We start from the raw sequence: 27,963 nt of genomic DNA, 5'->3' as shown, positions 1-27,963 counted from the left end.
CCATGTCAGCGTCAGTGCTGTGCTGGGGGCCCAGCTCTGGCCCACCGACAAAGCAGCTGCCAGAGCCAAGTGCCAGAAAGGGTCAAAACATTTTATTCTCTTAATTTTTTTCCTTTTTTAATAAAGTTAAACAGTAAAACAAAAATTCACAAGCTGCTTCCCTGTCCACCCCCCGCCTCCCTCCCCTACCCGCAGTCTTCGGCGCTGGCTCCCTTTCCTTCACCCACTCACAGACACAGGGCATCCAACTGAGAAAACGAAACTGCTCTAAGTACATGGAGACATGATGGAGGTGGTGAATTGTGTCCACATTCAAGGTTAAATTGAGCAAGTCTGCATTTTCTGGGTTCTGGATGGTTGCCTTTCATTAGCCAAATTGAAAAAAGAAATTCCCTGGACCAGATGCTGTAGGGGAAAGAAGGGCGTGTTAGTGGACTCTGGGTTTTCTAGGAAAGATCACCGCTCTGATTATGGTAAAGTCTCCAAGGGCTGCTTCAGAGTCAGAAAAAGCTCTAACGGTATCAAACCACCTGGGCCCCTGGGTGTGAGGGAGCACACCAGCATGTTGCATGTGTGTAGCTTTTAGTATCTTTCCTCATGCGCACAAGCCTTGGTACCAGGCAGCTTAGCCACGGCACCCTGACCCAGTGGAGGTGGGGCGCTAATGGTCCCAAGACAAGGTATGCCCAGGAAGCTCCCTTCTGCCATCCTCAGCCACGCCTGGGTTGGCAGAGGCCCTGCTAGATGAGAATTTGGCTGCTTCTGCACAGCACCCCCCAGCACAGACTCTCAAAAGCGCTAACTAGGGAGCCACTGTGTCAGCTTGTGATCTGGGAACTCCCGAGAATACCAGGTGCACTCACCTTCGAAGCTGAAGCCCCCAGGCCCCCCGAAGAATGCCTTGAAGATATTGTTTGCATCAAAATCTGTGGAGCAAGGGAGAAATGGAAAGAACAAGAAAGTGAAAAAAGTAAAAGTGTTTGAAGAAGAACTTATCATGACACTGAGAATGGGTCTCCAAAGCTTTTCCAAATAGTTACCGCTTCCCTCTTTCCCAAACACCAGTCTAGAGGCGAGCAAATGTGCCCCGCCCTACGCAAGTCGCCACCGCTCGATCCCAGTCCTGGACTACATTCCCTCCTCTTCCCAAGTACGGTCCCAAAGGAGAGTGTTCTCTGCCTTAACTCGCGTTGCTGGCCCCTCTTCTCCACAGCCGGGAATGCCAACTGCACTTGCTGAAACAGGCTTTCCCCACACTGTCTCCTTGTAATGCTGGGGCTGCTACTGAAAAAGCTCAACTTTATCACTTACATACTACCAAGAATAAATAGTAAGTCCTATGATTTATTGTATCTGCTTGATTCTATGCTATCTAAACTGTATGCCAGAAGACATGTAGTTTTTTTTAAAGCACCTACTAGGTGCTCATCATGGCTCCAGGTACTTTGCGTACATGGTACCGTTCGATCCCACTAACAGTTTGTCAGGATATTATTACGAATTTATACTCAATGAAACATAAGTAGGGGGTTCAAATAATTTACCCAAGATCATGTGAACAGTAAAAGCAAAATAACCAAAAATTCCAGCTTCTGTCTGATTTCAGCACTGTGCCCTTGTCATTAGGCCACAGCAGGTCTTAAGTCACCAACCCCTGCTTGACCGCCTAGGCCGCAGAAAGATTTATCGCCGTCAGGGGATCCCATAGGCACACTGTGTCCGAGAGTGAAGTCCTCTTTGCCAGCCCATCTGTGGGCCTCCCTGGGCCCCCTCACTCCATGAATGGCCAAGCCTGCTGTGCCGAAGCCACTCTCAACTCAGTTCTTTCCTTTTCCCAACACATCCAGCAACCAGCTCCAGCAGAGTCCTCCAGTCCTTTCCTGTCTACTGTGTCTTCCTTCCATTGGCGTCCTCACCTCCTCCCAAACCACCGCTCTTCGCTGCCATCACAAATGTTCTTCTAGAGCCTAAATCTGGCCCACTGCCCCCCTACTTAAAACACTTCAATAGCTTTTGATGGATTATTGTTCTTCTCAACTGCTGGGCAGATCAATGTTTATTTACTACTGGTAAACCTAGGTTTTAAAAAAATATTCTCGTCTTCTCTGAACTGGAGACCAGGTCAGGATTATATTGTCATCAACTTATTTTAAATTCCAACAGGTTTTCTTAGTGGAGGAGAAAGGGTTGTTGGCATTAGAGACAGCGGGCTGAGAAGTGAGCACAGTTCAAAGCCTCTCTTATCTCTGACCGAGCTCACAGTGGGCAATGATGCTGACAGCTGCACTTTACATCATGCTAAGTCTTTTGGGGAAATTAGTATCTGTGAGGGCTTACAGGAATCTATCACGCACGTCAGTACCAGCATACAATCTGCAGTGGGGGACAAAAGAACTTCTAGCCCGCACTCCTTCCTCCAGCCCCTAAGGCCTTCTAAGGTGCGCTCTGGCTACTTTCTGCCTGCACTCTTCTCGTCGCGTGCCCTGAGCACCCTCTCCTCCTACAGGGCCCCCTGCAGCTCCCAAGGGTATTTTGCTTTTCTGTACTTCCATGTCTTCCCTTGCTCTTGCTTACTCCTTGGTGCCCATTTTGCACCCAGGGCACCTGCTACACTTGACTTCGTTCATTGGATTCCACGTCTATTAGATCAGGCGTTTAGATGTGGTCTGTGGACCAAAGTGTGCAAACTCTTAGACTGGGTTCCTAGAGGTCAGGGAACCTGTTTGATTCACCTTTGTTATTTCAAGCACCCAACATGGCGTCTCACACATCACAGGGCTTCATTAAGGGTGCGCTTTATAAATCACTGCACGTCACTGGCTCATTCCATAGGCTCCCCCTCTGGAGTGTCGTTAGCAAAATTTTACAGTTCTACAGCTGTCAGATTCATCCCAAGCTGCCCTAACCAACTCACCACCCATATTCATGCCCTCCTCATCCAGGTCCTGTCCACTGTCGTAACGAGTCTTTTTCTTAGGGTCGGAGAGGATGGTGAAAGCTTCTCCAACTTCCTTGAACTTTTTCTCCTCCTCCTTCTGAACTTCGGCACTGGCTCCACTGTGCCGATCTAAAGGAAGGAGTACAGGGAACTCCTTGTCTTGGAGTCTCAAGAAAAAAAGTTTAAGACCACTTTACGTCTGACTTGAGAGTTTGGTACTTCCCAAAATGTGGAGGGCACCACCTCAGTAGTGCCACCTCCTCCCAGTGAGGAGCCTCTCGGAGGCATTCATTCTGGACTGAGTCTGGGGGTGGGCCCACCTGGCCCGCTCTTCCCACAAAGTCTGGCCCGCCCTCCGCTCTACCTGGGTGGTGCATCAAGGCCCGTTTCCGGTAAGCTTTCTTGATCTCATCCTCAGAGGCATTCTTGTCCACTCCCAAAATCTTGTAGTAATCTTTCCTCTTACTCTTCTTCAGTTCCAGCTGTGCATTTTTAAGGAGCTGTTTGTGTTCTAGAGGGAGACATCTAGCATCAGGGACAAATCCAATTATGGCCTCCTTACCAAGTCCCAGCCCGGGTGCCCTGGAGTCAGAAGCCTCCGTAACTGTAGCAGGGGCTTTTATGCTGTTTCCCCCGCCCCCACCAGAGATTTTTAAAAATCTGCTCATATTTAGGGTTCCTCACATCAGTCTCATCACACAGAAAAGGAAGCGAAAGTGACAGGAGGACTTGGGACCAGGAAATACACGCCTCATCCTGCACCCAGGGTTTCTGTTCATTTCTTCCTGGCCAATGATCAAATAAGCTCCAGCTACAAGCCTGATCCCCAAATCAAATTACTCCTGTGGCCAGCTTCAGGGCCTACAAGTAAGACCACACAGCTCCCTGAGAAACATGCTCCCAAATGTCTTTACCTTTTGTTTTCTCCGTCTGATACACTTTTTCATAGTCCCGCACTGCTTCTTCATACTGTTCCTTGTCCATGTAACTGAGAAGGAAATACAGGGCAGGACAGCGACATAAATTCCAATGACTTTCAGTATCACCCCAGAGGAAGAGGCATGGCTCAAGCAAGAGACACAGATTTCTGGTTGAGATGCTTCGCAAAACAGGAGTCGTCCTGCTAGCTGTGAAAAAATGAACTACCGCTCTCTCGAGAGAAAAAGAGATAGATCTCATGCCACTTGCACCCAATCAGCAAAGTGATATTCTGCTCTGAGCAGGAAGCAACCGAGAGGAGATGGTTCTGATTTCACAGAGCCACCAAGAGGCATCTGCTGGCCTTAGGAAAGGCCATGTGAAAGCACCGACCTGATTACTTGGGATTGAAACATATGAGAAAAATTATCAAGTGAGATAAAGGGACATGGAAAAACTTTGAAACCTAGAGCGCCATTAACATGCAGGGCCAGCTTCAATCCAGGGGAGAAGTGGGATTAGTGAGCCAGTAGAAAGATCAGGGCGTAAGTGGCTGCTGGCAAATGCTTCCATTAAGACCAATCAACCTGAGAAACGTTGGCGAGACAGAAAAGGACCTCTGAACTCAACAGGCTTGCTTCCATTTCGATGGCGCAGAAGAAAGGAGGGGCCCTGGCCCCGGATGGGAGGACTCTAGCTTGACAGGCTGACTGCCAGACCTTTTAAGTGCTTCTTCCACAGAAGCAAAGGGGCATCTTTCGTGTCCTGATAAGATCCCTGGCACCATGGCTGGCCTGCTGGTGATAGAGATTGGCAGTTCGAGAGACAGACACCACCCGCCAGGAGCGGGGGTGACCATGCAGCGTGGCCGGCTGCTGCACAACAGAGATCCGATTCGCCGCGGTGCTCCCACCCCGCCCATCCTCCCGAGCACCACAGGGCCCCGCCAGGCCTGGAGGCCAGGGCAGAGGCAGGCAGAGTTCCTCACGCGGCTGTCCGAAGAGGAGCCCAGCGCCCGCGGCATCTCTGACTCTGTCAACATTTTGATTTATGCCTTTAAAAAGGTGACAAACCCATGTCCTTCGGACACAGGGCACAAGTGCTATTAGGGGCTCAGAGAACCCATTTATAGGATGAAGTACAATATGAACAGAAGTAGAGGAAAAGTGCTAACTGACATCCCTGGGTATAGAATGATCGAATAAACAAGCAGACAGGCCCATATGCAATATGTTCAATAAGCTTATATTAGTGATTTTCATTTTTACTTCACACTTTTAAAAAAGTTCTAGGCCAGCCCTGGCAGGTGTGGCTCAGTTGGTTGGGGCGTCATCCTGAAGCCAAAGTTTGTGGGTTTGGTTGCCAGCTGGGGCGCAGGCCTACGTTAGGGCTGATCCAGGTGCACAATCCCCAGCCTAGGCGTGTGTGGGAGGTAACCAATCAACGCTTCTCTCTCACATTCATGTTTCTTTTTCTCCCTTCCTCCCTCTCTAAAAAGCAAGGAAAAAGAGTGTCCCCGGTTGAGGATTAAAAAGAAAATAAAATTCTAGGACATTCTTACATTAAAATTTTTTTCTAAAGTTGAAGAAAAAGTAGAAAAGTAAGTAGTGCCTTAGGGAAAACAGGAAACTCCAGGTCGTGATGGGAGATATAGCAAAGATCTGACATCTCCCCAACTTTAGGGGAAAGCTGAAGCCGACGGGGGCACCAGGCCCCTGGCGAGGCCCCGGGCTGAGGTATACCTCCCATTCGCCTCATTAATCGCAGCTGCTGGGGGCGACTGCTGCCACGCTCTCAGCCCACTGTGCCAAGTGGTGAATGCTGTCCCCCGTGGTGGGGTCTCAAAGGCAGAGCCACTCAGAAGACAGTTCTATCTCTACCACAAAGATAAGGAGATGTCTGATCGAAGCAACTCCTGATTTTTATTTATTGTACACGTATGGAAAAAATAATCTTCCCTCCCATCCTCCTCCTAACAAATCAAACATGTTCTGGCCCTGACCAGGTAGCTCAGTTGGTTAGAATGTTGTCCTGATGCACCAAGATTGAGGGTTCGATCCCCAGCCAGGGCACACACAACAATCAACCAATGAATGCATAACTAAGTAGAAAAACAAATGGATGTTTCTCCCTTTCTCCCCCCTCCCTTCACGAAAATCAATTAAAAAAGAAAAAAAAAGGTGTTCTGTTCTTCTGCCATTGCAGAGTATTCTAAATTTAATATAGTACCATTTCTCTAGGCATATAGGTGATTCTCCTTTTTTGCTATTATTATAGATAAAACCATAGTAAACATGTACATAGGATTTTGCATCTGTTAAGTCTTTAGCTGGGTCAAAGGGTACTCTTGTCTTCCAAAGCTTCCACATTTCTCTGCCAGTGGTTTGTAAAGGTGGGAAACTGGCAGTTGGTCTCACGGAATCTATAATTCTGTGTGTTTCTGTTTGACACTTAGTCAAACACCTAGAAAATCACAACAACAAACAAAACCCCTACCACACACAGTAGCAGTTTTCCTATTCTTCAAAAATGTGGCTAATTTTAGGGAAACTAAACAGGAGGTAGGCCATATCCTGCACCACCGGTGAGACCTGGGCACTTGAAGAACTGTGGCCTCGTCAGGCACTAGTACAGCGCCTGTCCTTTAGGTGTGACACTTTGTAATGAGGAAGGGAACAGGCATGGAGGATCCATGTACCATGACGAGAACTGCCCACTAAGAGACTTTAAAGATGGGAGGTTTTTCTCTGTCTGGGAAGGAATCTGAGACAAGACAGATATTTGAGAGGGGTGTCTCCTAGCTCTTTGCTAATGTTCCTGCATGGAGAAGGCTCTGATGGGTCTGAGAGTGAGATGAACGAGTAGGCTGGGGAGCGCCCCAACTCTGAAAGCAAGTCTGGGCACTAGAGGCAGGCATATCCTCCTGGCTCAGAAACCAGCTAGTCGACAGTTATTTCCAAAGGGGATTCCTCATGCTGCTGGGAGGGGGAGCTGAGTAAATCCCTTCTAACTTTAAGGCTGTCTTCCCTAAACCCAGAACAAACAGGCTACGCAAGACTCTCAACTGTCTCCAAGACCCTTCTTCTTCCAAGCACCATACATTCATTCAACAAAACATTTATTGACTGAACACTTACTTTGTGCCAAGCACTGTGCCAAGTTAGAGCAAAAGTGTACAACGCAAACAATCTCCAAAGGAAATGGATTTAAACTTTAACAAAAGGTATTTGGGTCAGGCATCAGAGGAAACTTACTGACCGTGAGGGGCGTAAGACACAGGCATGGGAGACTGAGGGAGCTTGTGCAATCTCCTCCGCTGGAGGTCTATAAAGATAGTCTAGGGCTGGAACAATCCCACCTAGAGGCAGGGGGAAGGACCAAATGACCTCACAACATCCCCAGGTCTGCTTCATCGTCCATAATGCACATCCCCTGGCGGGCCAGCGGCGACGCCCCCTTCCCCCCAGCCGGCAGAGGCACTCACCACTGGGCTCTTCTCAAGTAGGCTTTTATGTAAGTGTCATCGAGCTTCACTGCATTTGTGCAGTCTTCTATTGCATCATCTAGTTTCCTAAGCTTCAGGAGAGAGAGAGCAGTCATACTTCACACGGCAGTGACTGAGGGGCCCCGCAGCTGTGAGCACGGCTCTGGGATTCCGAGAGGGCCAGTCATGCTGGTTCCTGCCACACTAGTTCTCGGTCACTGGGAAAGCCTGTATCTCAGTGGGCTAAGGACAGCAAATTCAAAGTTGGTTTCTTTTTTTTTTTAAGTAATGGAAGCCAGGCACACCTATCTGAAAGATAAAATCACTCCTGCCATCCCAGGTCAGTGCCCAGCCACGACGTGGGAAGAGCAAGGGTGGCTCCTGCTCGCCATTCTTCCAGAGACCAGCTAGAGGGGTCAGAATTACTGGGGTTTTTAACCACTGGAAGTGTGCGAGGAGCCTGCTCCTGTTTCCTGGGGTGGCAGGGGGACCACAGGAGCGCGCAGGCCATTTCTGGCTGAGCATGGTGACCACCAGCCGTGCTAAGGAAAAACACCGAAGCCTAACCCCTACTCTCACTCCCTCCAAACCACTCCTAAAAAAGAATCGCCTGCTTGGGCAAAAAGAAGCAGTAATAGTTGCTTAAGAAATTATCCCAAAGCTCTCGGCATTCTCTGGGGAAAAAAAAGACCTTGAGAAAGAACAGGTGGGATTAACCTTCAAAATCATCCCCCAAGTGCCCCTAAGTTCTAGAGAAAAGATAAAAGTTTGCCTCTCAGACGGAAGTTCCTAATAAGCTGAGACACCAATAAAACAACTGTTTCTCCAGTCCTCTGGTTTCCCCGCATTGGACAGATTTCCCAAGACCTTTTCGACGTCCCTTAAAAATATCTCCATAGGCCCCAAGACCCAGACCAAGTGCTTACCTTGGAATTAACCGTACCCCGATTACAGTAGAGTTTAGCATTTGTTTTTATATTGTTGGGGTCTATCCCCAGGGCTTCTGTGTACAGTTCATATGCTAGCTTGTAATTTCCTTCTTTAAAGGCTTTATTCCCGTCTTCTTTCTTTGCTTTCAGGGCTTTGGCATTCTACAGAGAAAAGCAGGGGAGGTCAGTGCACATTCAGAAAGCCTTGGACCACTGTAGAGGCCAGAGTCTATTTTCCATTTCTTGGTCCTCGTAGTTTAGCCTCATACAGACCCCAATCCCATTCCACCCCACCCCTTGGGCTATTTATTCTTCCCTGCGCTTTTCTACAGAGTGATTAGAAAAAACCAAATTTACAGAAAAATACCAAGGAGGCCTGTGTTTCCCAGGGTTTCCCTCCACTCCCCAGAACAAGCATTACCTTTTCTTCATTGAGGGAAGAACAAAGAAAAAAAGCACTCAGACATTAGAAGGTTCTGACCTATCTAATCACATTTACCTTTGGGTTAAATCTAGGAGTCTAAAAATCTGTTTTTTGTTGGGTTTTTTTTTTTATATTTAGAAATTTCCTAAGAGTGTATTTGAGTCAAACTGACAACATTTGCTGGGGAACAAGATCTCAAATGCTCCCCTGAAACCATTTCTACTAAAAGGACCAAGCATCCTGGCAAGGCGGAGAGAGGAGCCACCACATTGCTGTGATTCTAAAGCCTTCCATTCCAGCTCTCTTTAAGGCTCAAAAAGGAGGCTTTCTTTTCCCACGCAGATCTGGTTCCTAGAACTTACTCTGCAAGCAACACAGGCCTTCTCGTGGTCAGGAGCCATCCGGAGAGCCTGCACAAAAAACTGAACCGCCTTCTCAATACAACCTTCATAATAAAGGCAAAGACCTCGTACATACAGAGCATCTGCGTTGGTGGAGTCCATTCGTAAAATGTCACTGCAATAGGCAGAAAGAAGGCACATTTAGCTGTGGTTTGGATCTCCCCACCATTACTATCATTTGTGGGGGGTTTTGTTTTTGTTTTTATTTTTGCTCTACCATGTGTCTATCCAAAGGCAGACAGATTCCCAAGAATTTTTCCCAAACCACCTACACTTACCTTTATACAGTTCTAATGCCTCACAATCTTTATTAGAACAGGTTGGCAGACTATAGCCCATAGGGCCAAATTTTGTCTATCACCAGTTTTTGTATGCAGAATTTGATTGAAAACAAGCCACATCATTTGTTTACCTATTCCCTAAGGTGAATTTTGCACTACAATGGCAGTTGAACAGATGCAACTGAAACCACCCAGCCTGCAAAACTTAAGATATTTGCCCTGGCTGATGCGGCTCGGTGGGTTGGGCACTGTCTCCCAAACCGAAAGGCCACCAGTTCCATTCCTGGTCGGTAAATATGCTTGGATTGTGGGGCTGGGGGTATGAGAGAGGCAACCAACATATGTTTCTCTCACATGCTGACGCTTCTCTCCCTGTCTTCCCCTCTCTCTAAAAACAAATGAAATTAAAAAAAAAAAAAAGTAAGACATTTACTATAAGGCACTTTACAGACTTTGTAAACCTCTGGAGTAGACAGAAAAGGACATTTTAAAAAACAAAACCAAACAAACTTAACATCTGTTTTTTCACATACGGCTGAAGTGCCTACTACATTCCCAAATTCCCTATGGGTTTTCATATTTAGCCTAATCTTTGCCTATCAGTCCCAGGAAGGTCTGGTCAGCCCTAACTGGTCACCTGTGGGACACGTGGTAGCCACTGCCAGAGAGCTACCAGACAGCAGCCACCCAGCGGGATCTGATTTTCCAATGCAGAGTGGGCCTGACTTCCTACCTGGCCACAGACTGTGCTTCTGGATAACGACCCAGCATTGCTAAACATTCCGCTTTGAGGATTTTGAAGCGATGGCAAGCAGGGGCAAACTGGAGGGCTTGATCCATGTAGAAAACTACCTACGGGGAAGAAGAAAACGAGTAGGGCTCTTCATCCTGCACTCCAGAAACGTATTTATTTTAGTTTGGTCACAGATAATAGATTCAAAGGAGAGTAGTATCAGAACGTAAGAACATACCTACCTAATTCATTTGACTAAGCCACTGAAATGAGGAGAGCAGTTCATCCAGATAATAATGAAGAGAGCATTTACCAGTATTTTATGTATTAACTCATTTGATGCTCACACAATTTTATAAAGTAGGTAATGTTATTACTCTTATTTTACTGACGAGGATACTGAAGCATAGGGATTACATAACTTGTTCAAGGTCACCAAAGCTAGCAAGCAACAGCAACAGGATTCAATCTTAGACACTAAGACTACAGAGCCTATAACCTCAATCACCATGCTAAGCTGCCTCCACAGTAAATCATATCCACGACTATGATCAAAACACATTCATCTAGTGTAGAAACTGTTAGTTGTTTCTTCGCACAGTTAACTGTGCTTAGCATAGTAAGACAAGAAGCACCAAGAATAATAACCTGGCATGGAATCACTGCTCCCTGTGTTACTGAAACTGCTCAGTTCTCTGTCTCCTGCGCCATGTGCCTCCCACCTTAAAGTATCCTCGTGGCCACTCTTCCAATTTTACTTTAGCACAGAACCATACCAATAGAACGGTTCACTTTAAACGGTCCTAAACAGACCATATGAGATCACTATATCCAATACGGTGCTATATAAAACAAAAGCCAAGTATCTCTTTCACACACATACAGCTGGGATTGGTCCACTCAGCTTCATAAAGGTTCTCCATATATTTCCATTTTTTCTTTTCAGAAGTTTGTTCTCTGAGCTTTCATTTTTGGTTTCCTGCTATTCCTGGAAGATCCTTGCTAAATCACATTCTCCTCCAAGATTAATTGACCCAAAAGAGAAATATGGACTTAAGGGACATCTATTCCCTCTAAGAGTCTAGCCACAGGGATCAAGAAGAGAGTAAGTCTGGAAACTCAGAAATAACTCAAATTCCATGAACAGGAGACCGGTCAGATAATGTAGACCTTCATATAATGGAATACGGTGTGGCTGTAACATAGAACAAAGATCTAATCTCCAGGCACTAATACAGAAAGACTTTCAAGGTCTATTGAATGAAATAAAGGTACAGAGCTATGTTCAGCATATTACTTTTCATTAAAAGAAAAAAAAAATGCTTACACTTTCTAGCTTTTGAACTACAAAAAGCACCCCTCTGAAAATTAAATTTAAAAATCTGGAGAAGTAGGTAAACACCATGAGCTGTTCCACTGGGGAGACTTTCTGCAGTATTAACACCACAGTGGTAGGGACACCTCTCCTTCAATGGCACAGGTTACTGTCCTGGAAGTTCTAAGAACACTGTGAAAATTCAGGAATTACACAGGGTGGAGTCATGGGGCTAATTTCCCCCCCTCATATGGAAAAAGAATGCGGGGGAGGGGGGAGCACTCAGTCAAAGTCTCCGCAGCCACACCCTGCCGCTGTCACAGTGTTCTGGACGGCGATGGTGCGGTCATCGTGCGGAGTGTCAGAGGCTCAGCGCTTCCCTTCCCACCCCCACCTCCCCACGGCTATGGACAGCTGCAAGCAAAGAAGATCTTTGTTTCTTCCAACTTCATCTGTTTCCCCAGCCAGGATCATAATTCTTCATTTATGACATCACCATGAGCTACAGTGGGGGGGCTGGGATGTCACAAACAGAATTCTGTCACAAACTGGGGATTCTGGTTCCAGAGTGAGCAAGAGAGAAAAGAAACCCAAAGACGGCCTTTCAAGACAAAGCTTTTGCCTATGTAAACCTCAGAAAACATGACAAGAGGCAGAATCACTTTCCAAATATACACAAACAAAACCAACCAAACGAAACCTTACGAATCACACTACAGGGACTCTGTGGTTATTAAAACCAATGGACAGAACACGGGTGCTAATGCGCTAATGCTGGGGCTCTCCATGAGCTACCCAGAGAGACTGCTCGATAGAAGACCTTACGAGCGTGTAATTTCAGAATAATTCTTTTTTAAAATTAAAAAAAAAAAAATTATCGTCGTTCTACTACAGCTGTCCCAATTTCCCCGCCTTTGCTCTCCTCTACCTAGTCTACCCCTCCCCCCGGCTCCCAGTCAATCCCCGCCCTGTTGTCCACGTCCATGGGTCATTCACACACATTTCTTAGAATAATTCTTAACTGTACCCTGTTATTAAACATTTATTGAGTATTTGCTGCAGAAAGCACCAAGCAAATTCCTACCTATGAAGTGACAACTCCTTTCCTTGGGTGGTACTCACAAGCTTCTTCTTAGTCCTAAAAATCAATTCTGAGCAGTGGTTTTTAGCCTTTTTGGGGAACATTTATTTCCCCTTTTGAAACTCCAGTGAAAGCTACTTTTGAGTACCATCTAAAGAAGGGAGTTAGGAATTGTTATACAGATGAAGCATAACCACAAGACCTAAAAAGATACCTAGAACTTATATACCTTTCCCATGTTTCAGATTTGTCAACCCCTTTGGGGTTTCAATTCCCATGAACTGTCACACAGCTCCATGAAGGACACTGGCGTGCTTCTGTAGAAAAGCCCAATGTCAAAAACGCAGAGATGACAGGTTACCAACACTGTTCAAAATGTAAAAAGGGCCTCTCTCTAGTTCTGATTTCCAGCTCCTTCCAGCTCCCATAAAGCAGGAGTTAAAGCTGGCTCTCATTATTCAAAAAGAGGGGGATTACCCAAACCCCTATCTAATTCCAACTGGCTTTTCCTTTTTTCCTAAAAGCAAACTTTAGGCCACCATCTTACATCAAAAGCAGGAATAAACTTGACTAATAGATTCATTTTGCTCTTACCATAAATCTAAATATAACAACAACAACAAAACAAACCACTTAGTAAAAAATAATTTTAAATGCTGGTGATGGTGTGGAGCCACAGGAACTCGTGGTCACTGCTGGTGGGAACCTAAATGGTGCAGCCACTGGGAAGGTAGTTTGGCAGATTCTTGTAAAACTAAATATACTCTCACCATACAATCCAGCAATTACACTTCTTGGTATTTACCCAAAGGAGCTGAAAAATGTCTACATGAAAATCTATACGTGGATGTTTGTAGAACGTTTATTCATAATTCCCAAAGACCTGGTTGTAACAAATGTGCCTTCCACGGGGGATGCTGATGGCAGGGGAGGCGATGCGTGAGTCAGGGCAGGGGTATGTGGTACTCTCTGTACCCTCTTCTCAATTTTGCTGTGAACCTCAAACTGTTCTTAAAAAAATTATAAAGTCTTAAAAGAAAACATCAAAAGTCAGGTTAAATACACTATTCTAGATTTTCTGTACCATACGACTACTCTTAATTATCACGCACACACAACACACACACAGAACTTTGTGAGAAAGGGTAGATGAGATTTCTTCATAGTTGTACTTTACCTGCCGAAAATCCCGCTTCTCGAAAGCCGTTTCTGCTTTCTTCTCACAGTCTATGACTGCATTAGCATTAGTTAACTACACCAGAAAATCAGATAAAGGAAAGTTTTAATGAAGTTGTAGGTGCAACAACCACAAAAATCAATGAGGCCAATGAATGTGTTATGTTAGGAAAATCAGCCCTGGCTGGTGTGGTTCAGTGGACTGAGTGCCGGCCTGCGAACCAAAGGGTCACCAGTTTTATTGTCAGTCAGGGCACATGCCTGGGTTGCGGGCCAGGTCCGCAGCTGGGGGTGTATGAGGGGCAACCACACACTGATGTTTCTTTCCCACTCTTTCTCCTTCCCTTCCCCTCTGTCTAAAAATGAATAAACATTAAAAAAATAAAATAAAGTACCAATTATTCTCTTTAAAAAAAAAAAAAGCCTAAAAAGGTTAAGAAAATCAGAACCACAGACTTCACAAATCAAGCTGGTAAAAATGCAGCCAAGACTCCTGAACAGAAAGGCTAAGGCCCAAAACTTACCCTCAGTTTGAACTTAAACTCAGGAATACAAGAATCATGCTTGGCTATGTACAAAATAAAAACAAAGCATTGTCAGGGACTGAGCAAAAGCTTGGAGATTCTCACTAAATTACATCCGTGGATAAAGTGAACAAGTTTCAGCTGCCACCAATGTAACAAGGATTTGAATTTATTAAATTTTCTTTTTAAAGATTTTATTTATTTTTAGAGAGAGGGGAGGGAGAAAGAGAGGGGGAGAAACATCAATGTGTGGTTGCCTTTTACGTGTCCCCTACTGGGGACCTGGTCTGCAACTCAGGCATGTGCCCTGACTGAGATTCAAACCAGTGACCCATTGGTTCACAGGCTGGTGCTCAATTCACTGAGCCACACCAACCAGGGCTGAATGTACTAAATTCTTTAGCCTCACTCAAACCGGTTCCTTGATGCATCTGCCTATTTCCACCGCCGCGCCCCACCATGTTGGAAACCCTCCAATTTTCACAGATTTTGAAAGCTGCAAATCATATTCAATACTCCTTCAACAGATAAGCAAGCCGAGGCTCAGAGAGACTGAGAGACTTGCCTACAGTAACCCAGATGTGGCTGATGGCAGAAGTGAGACTAGATCTCAGTTCTGACTCTCAATTCACTATTTACCCAAATATACCACACTGCCTCTTTCAATACAGACAAGACGAGACCCGCACCTCTTGCTGTGCCTGAGCATTTTTGTGATCCAATTCTCGGGCTCTCTGGAAACTGCGACATGCTGCCATGGCGCTCCCTAAAGATAGGTGGCATTTGCCCTCTCGTAGATGTCCCTAGAAGAAACACAAAAAAGAAAGATAAGGAGCATGAGTGGACAAGCACACAGAAATCAAGAACAGCAACAAACACCCACACAAAACCAACATGGGATAAAAATGGGCAGAGAAGTGGTTCTCAGCCAGGGCTGATTCTGCCTTCCATGGGACCTTTAGCAACGCTGGAGACACTTCTGACGGTTACAACTGGGCTGGGGGCCGGGGGGGGGTGGGGAGGAGGGTGTGCTACTTATACCTTAAAGACCAGGGATGCTGCTAAAGATCCTACAATGTACAGGGTAGCCCCCACAGCAAAGATCTGGCCCAAAATGTCCGTAGTGTTGAGACTGAGAAACCCTGGGCTAAAGGAAGTCAACTGCAGCAACTCAGTCCCCCGCAAAGGGCCCCAGGACATACCCGGACAAAACCGTCATCCAGCCTCACTGACTGCTGTGCGTCTGCAAGAGCTTCTCGGAACCTTCCGAGCATCATCAAGGTGGCTGCTCGATTCCCGTAATAGCTAGCATTTTTAGGACACATATCTGCAGGAAAGGATGTAGAACCAGGTTTAGAATGCGTCCCTGCTTCAAAAGTTTGTGGGCCATCTCCCTCAGCGCTACATCAAACTGTAATAGGAATGACTGATGACACTCTCTTTAAAAAGCCATTGTCAAATTTTTGACTACCTGTGCATATGGACAGCAGAATGGTGCAACCAATTTAAAAAGAAAAGTCAGTTAAAAAATCATTTATACTTAGCTTTAAAGTGCATTAATTACCATTGGGAATGGGGTCAGCATATTTATCTTCTTAACGGACTGTGCTTAATGTAATAAGATATGAGAATGTATTTGTGTTTGCTCAGCAGGGGGTGGGACAGTATAAATCAAGTCAGGTGGGAAAAACGCTGGCATGGGACTAAAATATGTTGGCAAATTGAACACAGAAGTAGTTACTGTGACAGTAACCGAAAAGGCCATCTCCTAAGATAGTAAATGAACTGACAATGGCTGAAATACGTTTAGTTGGGCTTCTTATTGCCATAACATGTAGAATTTCTGGAACTGCTTTTAATTTACCACAAGAACTACCACCCACTTAGGCTAAAAAAAGTAATTCCCTCATGAAGCCATTAAGCCTGAAGATGTGCTACTTCTTAGAGAGGAGCTATTAATAACAGTATTTCACAAATTATTTTCCAGCATAAGCACTAGGTCCAACTCACCTATGGCTTTTGTATAATAGTTATAAGCTTCATTGTAATCTTTCTTGGCATAGTATGCATTTCCTTGTTCCTTGAAAGACTCTGCTTTCCTGAAAAGGAGAGAGAAAGAGAATGTTGTTACCATCTATACCTGGGCGATGACCTCTGCAACCTCACGGGAACAACCTTTGGTCTAGAGTCCCTGGCACACTGAGCTGAAAGTCAGGGTGATGCTTGAAGGAATTCAGAGATTTGTTCGTTCGACCGGCTGATGGACCAAAAGGAGGTGCTAATGAAAGAATCCACGGTCTTCAGGTGCTATTTTTTGTCACTTAGATACATTTAAACTAAGAAAACCTCTCTCGTGTCCCCCGCCTTGCCTCGCTACTCCCACCTGCAGTCATTCTCCTTACACAGGCAAATTCAGATACTCTCTCTGAGACTGAATCTTTATATATTTACTTCCTTTCCAGTGTGCCACAGCTGCCGCCACTTCAGCAAACTTACAAAAAAAAATGGCCTACAGATACTTTGATTAGGGGCAACTGATTTCTCAATGTAGAGTGGGTCACATCCTTAAGAGTTTTAATGATTTATTCTCTTGAACAAATATGGCTCATGCATTTGTCACTGGAAGGACAAGCAGAGCAAAAGCAGATGGCAAAGAAGTTAAAAGCGTAGTTTAAGATGGAAAGCACTGGTGTTTAAGATGGAAAGCAGAGCTGAATGACAGCAAAGACCAAGAACTTGGACGACAGGGACACAGGAGGTACAGGCTGCCGTGCCACGCTCTAAGAAGTGCCCGCCCCCCCACTGGTGTCCCCTCTGCCCATCACAGCTCTCTGGGTCCTTGCTGCCCCCTCTACCTTCCCTTGGGTAATAGCAGAACTTCTGCCCTAACCCGAGATACATTGTTTTGAAGCTGTGCCATCAGACAAACTGTACTTTCCAAAAGGAATAATGTTTATCATTGGGAATTACACTCCTGACCAAGGAACTAAAACCAAATCAGACATGACCAACAACGTTGTAAAGGAACAACACCCTAGTACCCTATCAGACACCCCAAATCGCTCTACTGACCAACTTGAGCGACAAAGATGATTCTTTGCCAAAACGATCACTGCAACATCACTAAATAGCTGAGCATTTCTGTTACAAGGAAGCCTTTGTTTCTTTTCCTGTCCTCCACTTACGCAAAAGCGAACTGAGTTCAAGGGGCTGCCGGACGTGGAAACAAAAGTGCACAGTTCTTAACCTCGGTGGCGGCATGGGAGTTCACAGCGTGGTTCGAGGGGCACTGGCATTGAGGAGATCTGTGGTTATTTGAGCGTTTATGCTAAAAAGCAAACTGGCAAAGCTGCTCTCCTTCTCCTGAGGTGACCCCCTTCCGTTCTTCCCCACGACTGCCCCGGCAAGCCCTGCTAACAGGAAGGGGCCCGCGGAAGGGGGGGCAGGGGGAATGGGAATGGCCCGTGCGTGCTGGAAGAGTGAACTGTGGGGTGGGCTGAAGCACCACACGAAACTACGAGGAGCCCATCCGTTCCATGCAGACATGCCAAGAGAGCTGAAGAAAGGGCTTCCCCAACACAGGATTTCAGAGGTTGAGTCATTCCTGTGAAGAAAGGGAGTAGAAAATTCAAAGGAAACATCCGGCCCCAAATGGCACTTGAGAGGACCTAGCCGCCTCTTCAGCTGGCTAGGGGCTAAGGGTACACAAATCCCTGAGGAAAACCAAAGGCGTCCAAGCTCTTGCCTAAATGTTGTATCAGCAGTACCATTAAGCTCATTAGTCAAAGGTAAAACAATCTGCATAGCTACTGCAAGGGGTCCTTTCTTTTGTGAAATGCTAATTCCATGCAGGTGAGTGAGTTCAGCTCTGGCTTCCAGTAAAGCTGCAGAGAATGACTTATTTCTAGGGAAGATTAGTAATAATCACTGAGGTCAGGTACTTTCCATACATGATATTCTTATTAGGTGAGCTTCATCACCCTATTTTTCAAAGGAGACAATGAAGGCTTAGATGTGAAAAGCTGGCCTGAGGTCAGGATGTCCACACCTGCCAAAGGCCAAAGCCTCGCACTTCGTACCACGCTTTGCTTCCTCTCCAACGCTCATCTCTACCTACTGCCTAATCTGTGCTGCCAGAAACAAGACATGGGCGATGAACATGAATTTCTTTAAACTGAGACACAAAAAAGCCCAACATATAACATCCAACTCCAGAACCGCAACACGGCTTTAAGTAAGCTGGATGACATCCTAACAGTCACAGAGAGAGCAGGGCTCCTTTAAGATGCAAGACCTGGTGAACTGGACTTTGCCTCCCCCAAGAAATGCATTTCATTTTAGTAAATGGTGAGTAGATTCCATTCTAGAGCAAACAAAGCGAGTAATGTAGAGTCAGCCCACAGCAGAAAGAACAAGAAGAATTGTGTTATGACAAGTTACCATGTTTTTAACCTCACACTGCACAGCATCAGGCCAGAATTAGCTATTCCCACACAACTGCCTCATGAAAAGGACTTATTTTCATAGAAACGTGGTAGATTAACAGCTGCCTGAACAATGGGCACTTGGTGCTTTTAGACTGAACGCTTATTTCTTCGCCTTCAGGTCCAATGCCCAAAGTGGAGTCCCTCCTCCAGTTCGAACCTCCCCACCAAATACACGACACGCTTTAACCGACGGGCCTGACCCTGAGAGACCAGCCGAGGAAAGAGTGGATCTTTGGAATCCAGCATGGCAGCAGCAAGAGCTGAACAAGGCTGCATCAGGAACAATTCCAGGGTCGTATCCATTCAAGTCCTGCCCTGGGAGTCTGAGAAGGGGCTGAGGCTTGTTCAAGTTGCCCTTACAGCAAAGGGCCTGAAGGATGAGGTGTCAAAGGCGTGGGACTGGAAAAGGAGGAGAAGAGCTGGTTAACACTGGAACTGAAGACAATCTGGCGGAGGCATCTGTCATTCCTCTCACTGCCAAGGTCAATTCATTTGACAAGCAAGTGAAATGAGGTACAACACGTATCTACTAAAACACTTTAGTACTGAGAAAGAAAGAATGAGAATTAACTGCCTTCACCGGGACCACCTCAAAAAAAGAGAGAAGAGTTCCAAAATGGACTAAATTCAACTACAGATAATCTTCCATGGCCACAAGATAAAATTCAGACTAAACCCTGAAATACAAAACCACAGTAAAATGCACACTTGGCCGTAACTGACCCAATCACAGCGCTAACAGCCATGCTTTTCCTCTAGTACTTTTTCAGATTTTCAAAGAAGATCCTCAGAATGGCCTTCTGAGGAGGCTACGGCAATAATGCCACGGGCCCCCAACAGAGGAAGAGCAGCGAGGCACCCATGGTGGCAGAATGGGTTTCCTAACTCCTAAAGTCCTACATCTATTCCTCCAGAGCCTCTTAGTTTCAAGGTTTTAAGCTAAAAACTAATTTATCCAATTCCCCACCCAACCTTTGGGTCAATTCTAAGCAGAATAAAGTTTGTCTCTGATTTTTCAAGAGAAGCTGGGAATGACTTTACTTCCACCAAACCAGTCCTTTCACTTTAATAGCCAGCAACAAATTCTTATGAAAACAGCTACTGAAGAAAGGTTTCCAAAACTGTCCTCTTTGGATGTATGACGGGATGGACGCGCCCAGCGGGACCATTGCTGGAGGGCTGGGGCCAGCCTTCCTTCAGACAGGGAGAGACAAAGAGGATACATTTCACTCTTCATTTGCTTTGCTACTTAAAAATTCTTTTCTTTGTGTTTCCCATCAATTGAAAACCGCAGCTCTGAAAACCTGCTTTTCTACACTACATGTGTATTAAAAATCTGTACACTCTCTGATCACGCAGGTAGAATCTCTCTCTCCCAACTGATTTATCACTCATTTATCACAGATGCTAATTACGCCAACAAACACTGCCAAGGGAACCATTTCACACAGGTCTTAGCAGAGTTCATCACTGTGTGATCAAATGGACAACTTGGGCGTACTGATTACACACCAACTTTGCACATTTACAGCTCAGCTAAATTAAAAACACATTAAAACACCGCAGTTGACATTGCAATGTGCCCCAAATTAGATGCCCTACAAAAATTTCCATTTTCTTTCTAAATAATCCCAAGCTGTACACTCAAGCAAGATCTCTGCCTTAGGCGAACTAGTCTATCTTTTGGCAATTAAAGAGTTATTCAGCAATGTTAATCAGCTTTCACTAACGCAGGATTCATTGGGTGGTAGTTTTTAAATATTCGCAACATGTTGGGTTCACTGGAACTGCTTCACATAACACACACTTGTAGATTATTAAAACAGGGAGAAGATGCTTCATCATTCGTAGAGTACCATTTTAAGATGTATTCTACCTCAGTGCATGAAAAATAAAAACCAGCATGGCCTCACAACATTCTTAACCTGAGAAATGCTGATTAGATTTTTGTATGACAAAAAACATATCACACTGCTTTTATTTATTTAAAGTATTTGGCCAGCCCTGGCTGGTGTGGCTCAGTAGACTGAGTGCCAGCCTGTGAACCAAAAGGTCACCTGCTCAATTCCCAGTCAGGGCACATGCCTGGGTTGCAGGCCAGGTCCTTGGTTGGGGGTATACAAGAGGCAACTGATCTCGGTCTATCTCTTGAACATTGATGTTTCTCTCCCTCTCTTTCCTCCTCCTTTCCTCTCTCTAAATATAAATAAATAAAATCTTTTTAAAAACGTATTTGGCTAGAATAATGTATTTTTAATAACGTTCAGCTCTTCCAATGGCATGAATAATAGTTTAAATCAAAACAGATGCAGCAGCTTGAATGAGTTTGGTTGGTTTTTTTTCCCCTTCATTTTCTTAGAATAAAAATCTAGCATGACTAAAATTACAACTCAGGAGAAAATGATAACTTTTGTTAGTACAGAGGAGTGTTTAGGTGCCTTTGATTTTGGAGACTATTACATTGGCAAGAAGAACCTTAAATATCTTTCCTTTTCTTACCCCCGGTCCGCTAACAATAATACTTTATACTGCCAGTGAGACAAACATCCTTTATGCATTCCTACTATATTTACTACTTCCAAAATGTCACCCTTACTCTATGATTGTTGAACCCATTCCTTTTATTCAGTCAGATTTACTAGTTGCCTGCTGATCTAGAAATGTCCTCCACCCTTCAGAATTCATGGGGTCTTGGCCAGTGTCAGAGGAGAAATTCCTTTCTCCTTCCCACAGCTTGAGACCTCTTGTCCCCAAAGGCATGTCACAGGGCCTGTTTCATGTGGTAATCTCTCTGACCTTCCCGAGAGGGGAAAGCAAAAGGAGCCTAGGAGCCTAACTTTGAATCTGTTTTACCAAATACATATTATTCTATTGATCTTTTGACTGATCTAGGGATGACTCGACAATCTAAGTTTCAAGTAGGTAGGCAGGAGCCACACGTGACTTAGAACAATTCCACGGGTTGAGAGCTTGCTAAATGCAAAAGGTACTGCTCCCCGAATACAAATAAAGGCTTCACATCGGTCCAGAGGAAACAGAGGGTGGGTGGGCTCTAGCCAACTGTTACCTGTTGGTAAAGGTGGGCTACCCAGCTTCCTTTACCCAATTTCTTATAAAATACACAGATTCTGCTTTCACTTTAAAACACAAAAACAAAATGAAAACTCCTGCCCTATCCACTCACCCAAAAAAGAGGGAAGAAGACAAAGAAAACTTATTAACGTATCAGTTTAAATCTTTCTGTCTAGATATTCGGGGGGAAGCTTGAAGAGAGGCAGAGCCAGAGGGACTAAGAGGCGCCCTGTGGAGTCCCAGACAGTCTACACAGGACAGCAGCACTCCCTACTGCTGGGCCAGGGGAGGACACCAGGCACCGGGGGAGCTGGCTCCGCCTCACTCAGTGCGGGGAAGGGAGCAACCAAGCAACTGGGTCTGGACAGAAATCCCACCGGGGCAGGCAGGACAGTGGCAAAGAAACAGATGCTTCAGCTGTGAGTGATGCTAGTTGCTTAAGTGGGAGGTGTCACAACCTGTGGCATCTACCTAACCTTTAATTACCCCTGGGGAAAGAACACAGAGGTGTAAGCTGCTTCAGAGGAAGCAGCTTCCCTGAAGCCACTCTGAGGACACCAGTCACTGGCTTTTCAGAATTAGCCCAAGGCTTGTTTTCATAACATAGCCCCTGCACCCCTCACTTCCTTCCCCTCGCTTCCCCATTCTGCAACATCTCCCACCCTCATGAGGATACTAGCGCCCAGCAACAATCGAGAACTGAGGTACTAAGAAAAAGGCTGCTTTCTGAGGGCTTTTTTTTTGGGGGGGGGACACCAATGTGGGGAATCTGGATTGTCAGCTGGTATTTTGCTTCCCAAGTTCTCCAGATTCCTTAGTTCAACAGGTGGTTGGCTATCTCAGAGCAAACTGAGAAAGACGTCTCAGGACAGAAATTCCAAGATAAGACAGGGTCCTGCATGTCTCACTATCCCCGTCCCCCATGTAATATTAGAATCAAAAGACAGTTAACACATTGTTGATCAGACAGTCTGGCCTCCCCACAGAAACATTAAGTTACATGCCAAAACAATAGGTCTCAGATTTAGACTTTGAAAATCAAATATTCCTCCTCATATTATCATTCTCAAGCCACTCATACCACTACCAATGGCGGAGTAAAACACAGCAAACTGCTATTTTGATCTGGCCGAGGGAGAAAAAAACTGTCAACCCAGTAAAACAAACAAGACTACTGGGATAACATACCCTCTGATTTCTGCCCTTACTGCTGAAATTCAGACAGTTCAAAAGAATACCTGGAATGACCTCTAAGTAACTTCCACATCACTCAGCACTGGAGAAAGGGGAGCAAACATTAGTGGAGTGAGGGAGAAATGGGCTCTCAGAGGGACTCTGCATCAGACCACAAGGCACCTAGGCAGCCGCTGACCACTGTTCTCCAATCTTCTAAAGTCCTAGAAAAAGAAAGCAAAGGCAAGTGCCCAGTACTCAGTCAGCTTTTTAAAACTTAAAATACTAGCTTCAATGACTTAAACTAACCCCTGATTGGCTGGAATGTACAATACAGCTGGGCTTTGAGCCAATCAGAGTTCTGGTCGTTGGAATGGACTAGACAGGAGAGCAACTGCCACTCACTGGACCAACCTGTTATTAAAATAGCTCTCAATTTCCTTTGGCTCTGGTTAATATCTGGATCCGAATGAGAGAGCATGGAACAGAGAGATGCTTCCTCTGCTGCAGGTAGGATTATTTAATAATTTTGCCACTTGTTAATATCAGGGTTCCATTAATTTGCTGGTATTCAGGATTCTGCATTTCTAGGTTTACCCCTTCCTTAACCATGTCTCATTTGTCCCATCTCCCATTTCTTCATCTCTGACCTCAAAACAAAAATAAAAGTGAGAGCAGTGTTTTCCACTGACTTGGGTTCAAGGTCAAAGATAAACTCCCATTCAACCTGCAGGCTTACTGAACGGTCTAGCTGTCTGCCCTGGAACTTCAAGAGAAAGGTTAGGGGGACAAATGCCTAAGAATTGAAAGCAGGGTGAGGAAGAAGGGGGAGGGGAAAGGCAGCCCCACGAACTCCAAAGTATCCCAAGAAGCCCCAGTAAACAGCAACTACAGCAGACTCGGGAACACTGACTCAGGGTTTGGTGCTTCCCACTTACAGTGTGCACAGAGAAGTAAAAGGCAAAATTGATGAAGAATTTACAATGCCTAGGTACTAGAAAAGGACCTAAAAATAATTGTTCTTGCTTGTATCCATGAGGAAAACAGAGAAGAGTTATCAGCTCCAGGAATCGGGTAAGGATGTCCTGGCTCCTCAGTCTACAGCCCCCATTGGTTTTTTAAAACCTCATTGTCCAGTCATGCCAGGTACGTGAGGAGACACAGAAGTGTCTTTTCCATTAATGAACAACTTGAAATCCTTCCATTTTACCATAATAAAGACCTTTGGAGACCAAGCTGATTCCCAGCCCAGGAAATGTGATCAGAGCCTTCATTCAGACAGGTATTCATAAATTAGGTAAAGCAATCAGCAACTTCCCAGGAAAATGTAAGGCTTTAGATCAGCTGAAATGTAAAACCTATGAAATTTAGCCCTCTGGCTTACAAGTTGCTTTACCTGTTCTGGTGGGCAAAGAAAAATAAATAATCATGTACAGAACACTGATTTATTTTGCCATGCCAACTAATACATCTTTTATTTTAGCCTCTCAGCTAAAATAAAAATAAAGTCCATTTATTTGGGGGAAAAAAACTTTGTTAGAGTGATGGGCAAAAATAATAAAGTCCATTTCTTTTCTCTCTAGAGACACTCAAGCCATGGAAATAAAACAGGTAGACACTTAAAACACCGTAACCATGAGGTCCAGTGTCTTGAAAGCACTTCTCATTTTGCCCCAGCTGTGGGCGTGTGACAATTTAGCAGCAGCAGCAGGAAACCCCTAAGCCAAGATGCAGGGAAGCATTCCTTGAGGGACTTCACAAAAAAACACAAGAGACCCATCGTCTCGCGTCCCCAAGTGAACTGGTAGTAGGACTGTAACCAGAGATGTGAACTTGGCAAAATGACAAACTAAGCCAGATAGCAAAGGGCAGTTATAAGGGATGTTCCTATCCCTGCCCTCTGCCATGGCCATATAGGAGGATTCCGACATATATGAAATATGCAAACCTTCCTCCAAAACTTCTAAATTCCCACTCCACTTTCAGCATTGGAAAACCATACATAAACAAGGCTTTTACTTACTAACAGATCCCTCCTAAGGATGGCAGAAAGTCAAACTGTGGTTTTTATTTTATTTCTGTATTTTCTTTTTGATTTGTTCACCTAAGTGATATATAATAAACATCTATGTTTCATTACGTTTAAAAGAGATCTATATAAATATGTGTAACTATAAGTCTATTTGGTAAGAATGCATTCTTTACAGTAAAATTTTATTTTTTCTTACAGGGAGATGAAACAACTGTATATTTTTCAAGCACTGAGACCTTTTTAAAATATTTTATTTTTAATTTTTATTGAATTTATTGGGGTAGCATTAGTTAATAAAATTATATAGGTTTCAGGTGTACAATTCTAAAATACATCATCTGTACATTGTATTGTGTGTTCACAACCAATGACATCTTAAATTCCATGAAATAAGGCAGTTAACATTAAGTCAATATCCTCCCTTATTTGTTGTACTGCTATTAAATACCATGTTTTTGGGTAACCCATTACAAAAACATGGTTCACCAGTTTTATGTTTCTTAATATATCTTCAGGTTCATTTACTGTAAGTTTATCATAAAACATCCCCTAAGGCTGTAATTTTTTTTTTTTTTAAGGAAAAGGATTTCCTTTAAATAGGGGGTTTTGAAGAGGAACCCAAATTAGGGGCAACCTTGACATCAGATATTTACACTGAGTAGAACATACTGAGTAAATGACATACAGCCCAAGACCCTATTTATAGTGCAAAGAACCCCAGAGTTCTTCACATGAAGTTTAATCCTTACAATTAATTTAAGCTCTCTGCTGGAAGTAGCTTTATTTCCCATTTTACAGTTCCTTAAGGATGCAGATAATGCTTAATTCTAAATACCTGGAGAGAACTAGGACCAATGTGAAAACTCAAAACTAAGTGTAACAGGCAGTAGACAGACATAAACAGGGCAAAGGTGAAGGACCAAGTACAGCAGGTCACCGGGTGGGGGTGGGGGGAAGCCCTGGGTGCCTCCTCGGAAAACAAGAACCTTGGCCCCAGGGAACCGTTTGTCCCCCTCGCTGCTGAAAATACCCCGTAAGCATTAAGCCCCCAGGACAATGAGATTCTGACCTGCATCAAAAATATCTAGGCCTCAGTGGTGTTTCTGCTCCAAGCCCAGATAAGCAACAAAACCAGGCAAGTGAAGCCAGGGCGGACATCAGGACCAGCTGCACTAAGGACTGCACCCTGGCGCAGTCAGTAGAGACCCCGACTCTGAAAGGACACGCCTGCAAAGCTGATGAATACTCTGTTGGGATCCTCCCTCACCTCCAGGTAACTCCCTCGAGGAGGAGGACCCAAGCAGCTCTCTCCGGAGCAGGCCCAGGCCTTCCCTCCCCCACCCCCGCCCCTTCCCCCCAGGGCATTTTCCTCGCCTATCTCTCCTAAGCTCCCAGTGCCCTCCTTTTGCCTCTGTAACTTGTTCCCAGAACCACGCAACTCAGCTGGCTCACATCTACCTCTGTGACTCTCTAAATACACTTTTACTTGTATTTGAGTCTTGGCTCTGAATTCTTTCTTAGCAAGGATTCAAGTACTGGGGTTGCTGAACTGAGGTCCAATCGCTGCTAACATTCTGGTGCCACTCGGTGGCCAACATAAGGCCGCCTACACTCTGGTATCCTGACTTGGCGGATACCCCAGGGGCCTGCTGCACTTGGTCGAGTCTGTCCCTCCCAACATGGCAGGAACCTGGACCACTGGCTACAGGAGCTACCCTTATGCTTGATACCTATTCATTCTTCCCCACGGGACCCGTCTTGTTTCCAATTTAAATGGCAAAAAAACCCCGAATGCCGATTTCAGATCTCATGCACTAATTCGACATCTGAATTCTACAGACTGAAGAGAGAACGGGCTGGGTATAAAGCTATGAACTATGTGGGAAGGAGACTGAGAGGACTGTAATCAATTAGGCTGCAGCTGATAAGAAAAGGGCTTTAAACTTCCAGAACCCTTTCGTTAATTTTGCTTCAGTATCAGGACGAGCACGACTACACAGAACTGTGTTCCAGCCCCACTTCAACAACCTGCCTTTGAAGTAGCCAGAATCCAGAGTGTTCTCGAAAACCACTCACTCAGCAGCTCCCCTGGCTAGTCCGGACTGGCAATCTTGAGCCACTGCAGCTGCCCAGCAGTGTAAACAGCGCCCAAGCAGCAGCCCTCTTCCTTCCTGCTTAACTTAAGGAGGAATAATAGCCCAGGGAAGAATCAGTATATTACTTGGGAGGGGGAATGGAGGGGAAAAGGTCTGACGTGTACACGAGCATGAAACAAGCCCCTCACCCTTCCTTCTCTCATTTTGGACTCCTGGGGTAACCGGGAGGAGGGGGCGACCGGGTCAAATAATGGAGACACACAATCACCTCGGACCCTGACTAGTGCTCGCTGGGGTATAATTAATGAAGAAAAGAGTGAGGAGAGCACGGGCTATGGACAAGCAAAGTGCTGATAGACAACAATGCACAGAAGTTAAGGCGGGGGTCGGGGACGATATCAGGAAGTTGTCACTGTCGCCGCGCCACCTCCCCCACCCCGCAACAGACCTCAAATTCCCTCAGAGACCAAGTCTCCACCGTAGGGATGACCTTCCTCTTTGCTGGGGAACGGCGTGATGCCTCAGCTCCCCACCCAGGCGGAAGCAGGAGGGGAGGTCCGACCTCCGAGAGCACCCCTTCCAGGGGGTCCATCCGGACTGGATCGCAAGCGTGGGGAAGGGGGGGGGTCCGCGGAGGGCGGGGCATCGCCTCAATAGCTAGGAGCTGCATCCTGGCAGGGAGGGGTTACCCAGAGCCACGGAGCTGAAGCTCGCCCCTTCCACTACCCTGCCACCTGGTTACCTCTTCGCTCCTTCGTCGTCTAGCAGCTCCGGCTCAGTCGCCGCCATTACCACATCGCACTCCGCGGCAGCCGCCATCTTACCGCCGAGACCAGAGAGCCGGGTGGGAGGCCGGCGGTGAAGAGCACTTCCGGTCGGAGCATCGAGCAGCTCAGCGG

The 27,963-nt window shown here is 45.5% G+C and overlaps 1 protein-coding gene across 2 annotated transcripts; it reads right to left on the bottom strand.

Annotated features, from left to right (window-relative positions):
* Positions 1-90: 90 nt before the first annotated feature.
* Positions 91-27,940, bottom strand: DNAJC7 (DnaJ heat shock protein family (Hsp40) member C7). 2 transcript variants are annotated; one of them, XM_054593883.1, is made up of 14 exons: positions 27,807-27,940; positions 16,215-16,303; positions 15,407-15,531; positions 14,894-15,007; positions 13,682-13,756; positions 10,109-10,227; positions 9,056-9,209; positions 8,267-8,431; positions 7,341-7,432; positions 3,853-3,926; positions 3,303-3,449; positions 2,915-3,067; positions 864-926; positions 91-405 (listed from the first exon to the last, which is right to left on the bottom strand). In XM_054593883.1, the coding sequence occupies exons 1-14, from the start codon at positions 27,881-27,883 to the stop codon at positions 368-370; spliced, it is 1,485 nt and encodes a 494-aa protein (XP_054449858.1). In that variant the 5' UTR covers positions 27,884-27,940; the 3' UTR covers positions 91-367. The 2 variants fall into 2 exon arrangements, with proteins under 2 accessions (XP_054449858.1, XP_054449859.1); XM_054593884.1 differs by lacking the exon at positions 27,807-27,940 and adding an exon at positions 23,002-23,137.
* Positions 27,941-27,963: the final 23 nt, after the last annotated feature.

This window comes from Pteronotus mesoamericanus, unplaced genomic scaffold (genome assembly GCF_021234165.1).
Source record: "Pteronotus mesoamericanus isolate MK-2021 breed Mesoamerican mustached bat unplaced genomic scaffold, CSHL_Meso_final scaffold_476, whole genome shotgun sequence".
Taxonomy (NCBI): Eukaryota; Metazoa; Chordata; class Mammalia; order Chiroptera; family Mormoopidae; genus Pteronotus; species Pteronotus mesoamericanus.
Note: the sequence above shows the minus strand (reverse complement) of the source record. Positions and strands in the feature narration are given on the sequence as shown.

Bases quoted from the DNA above. Each gene is read 5' to 3' on its own strand.
- DNAJC7 (XM_054593883.1), bottom strand. From the start codon at position 27,883: ATGGCGGCTGCCGCGGAGTGCGATGTGGTAATGGCGGCGACTGAGCCG. The intron at 16,304-27,806 runs GTAACCAGGTGG...TCTCCTTTTCAG, and splicing joins GACGACGAAGGAGCGAAGAG to GAAAGCAGAGTCTTTCAAGG. The intron at 7,433-8,266 runs GTAAGCACTTGG...TCTCTCCTGAAG, and splicing joins GGGGTACGGTTAATTCCAAG to CTTAGGAAACTAGATGATGC.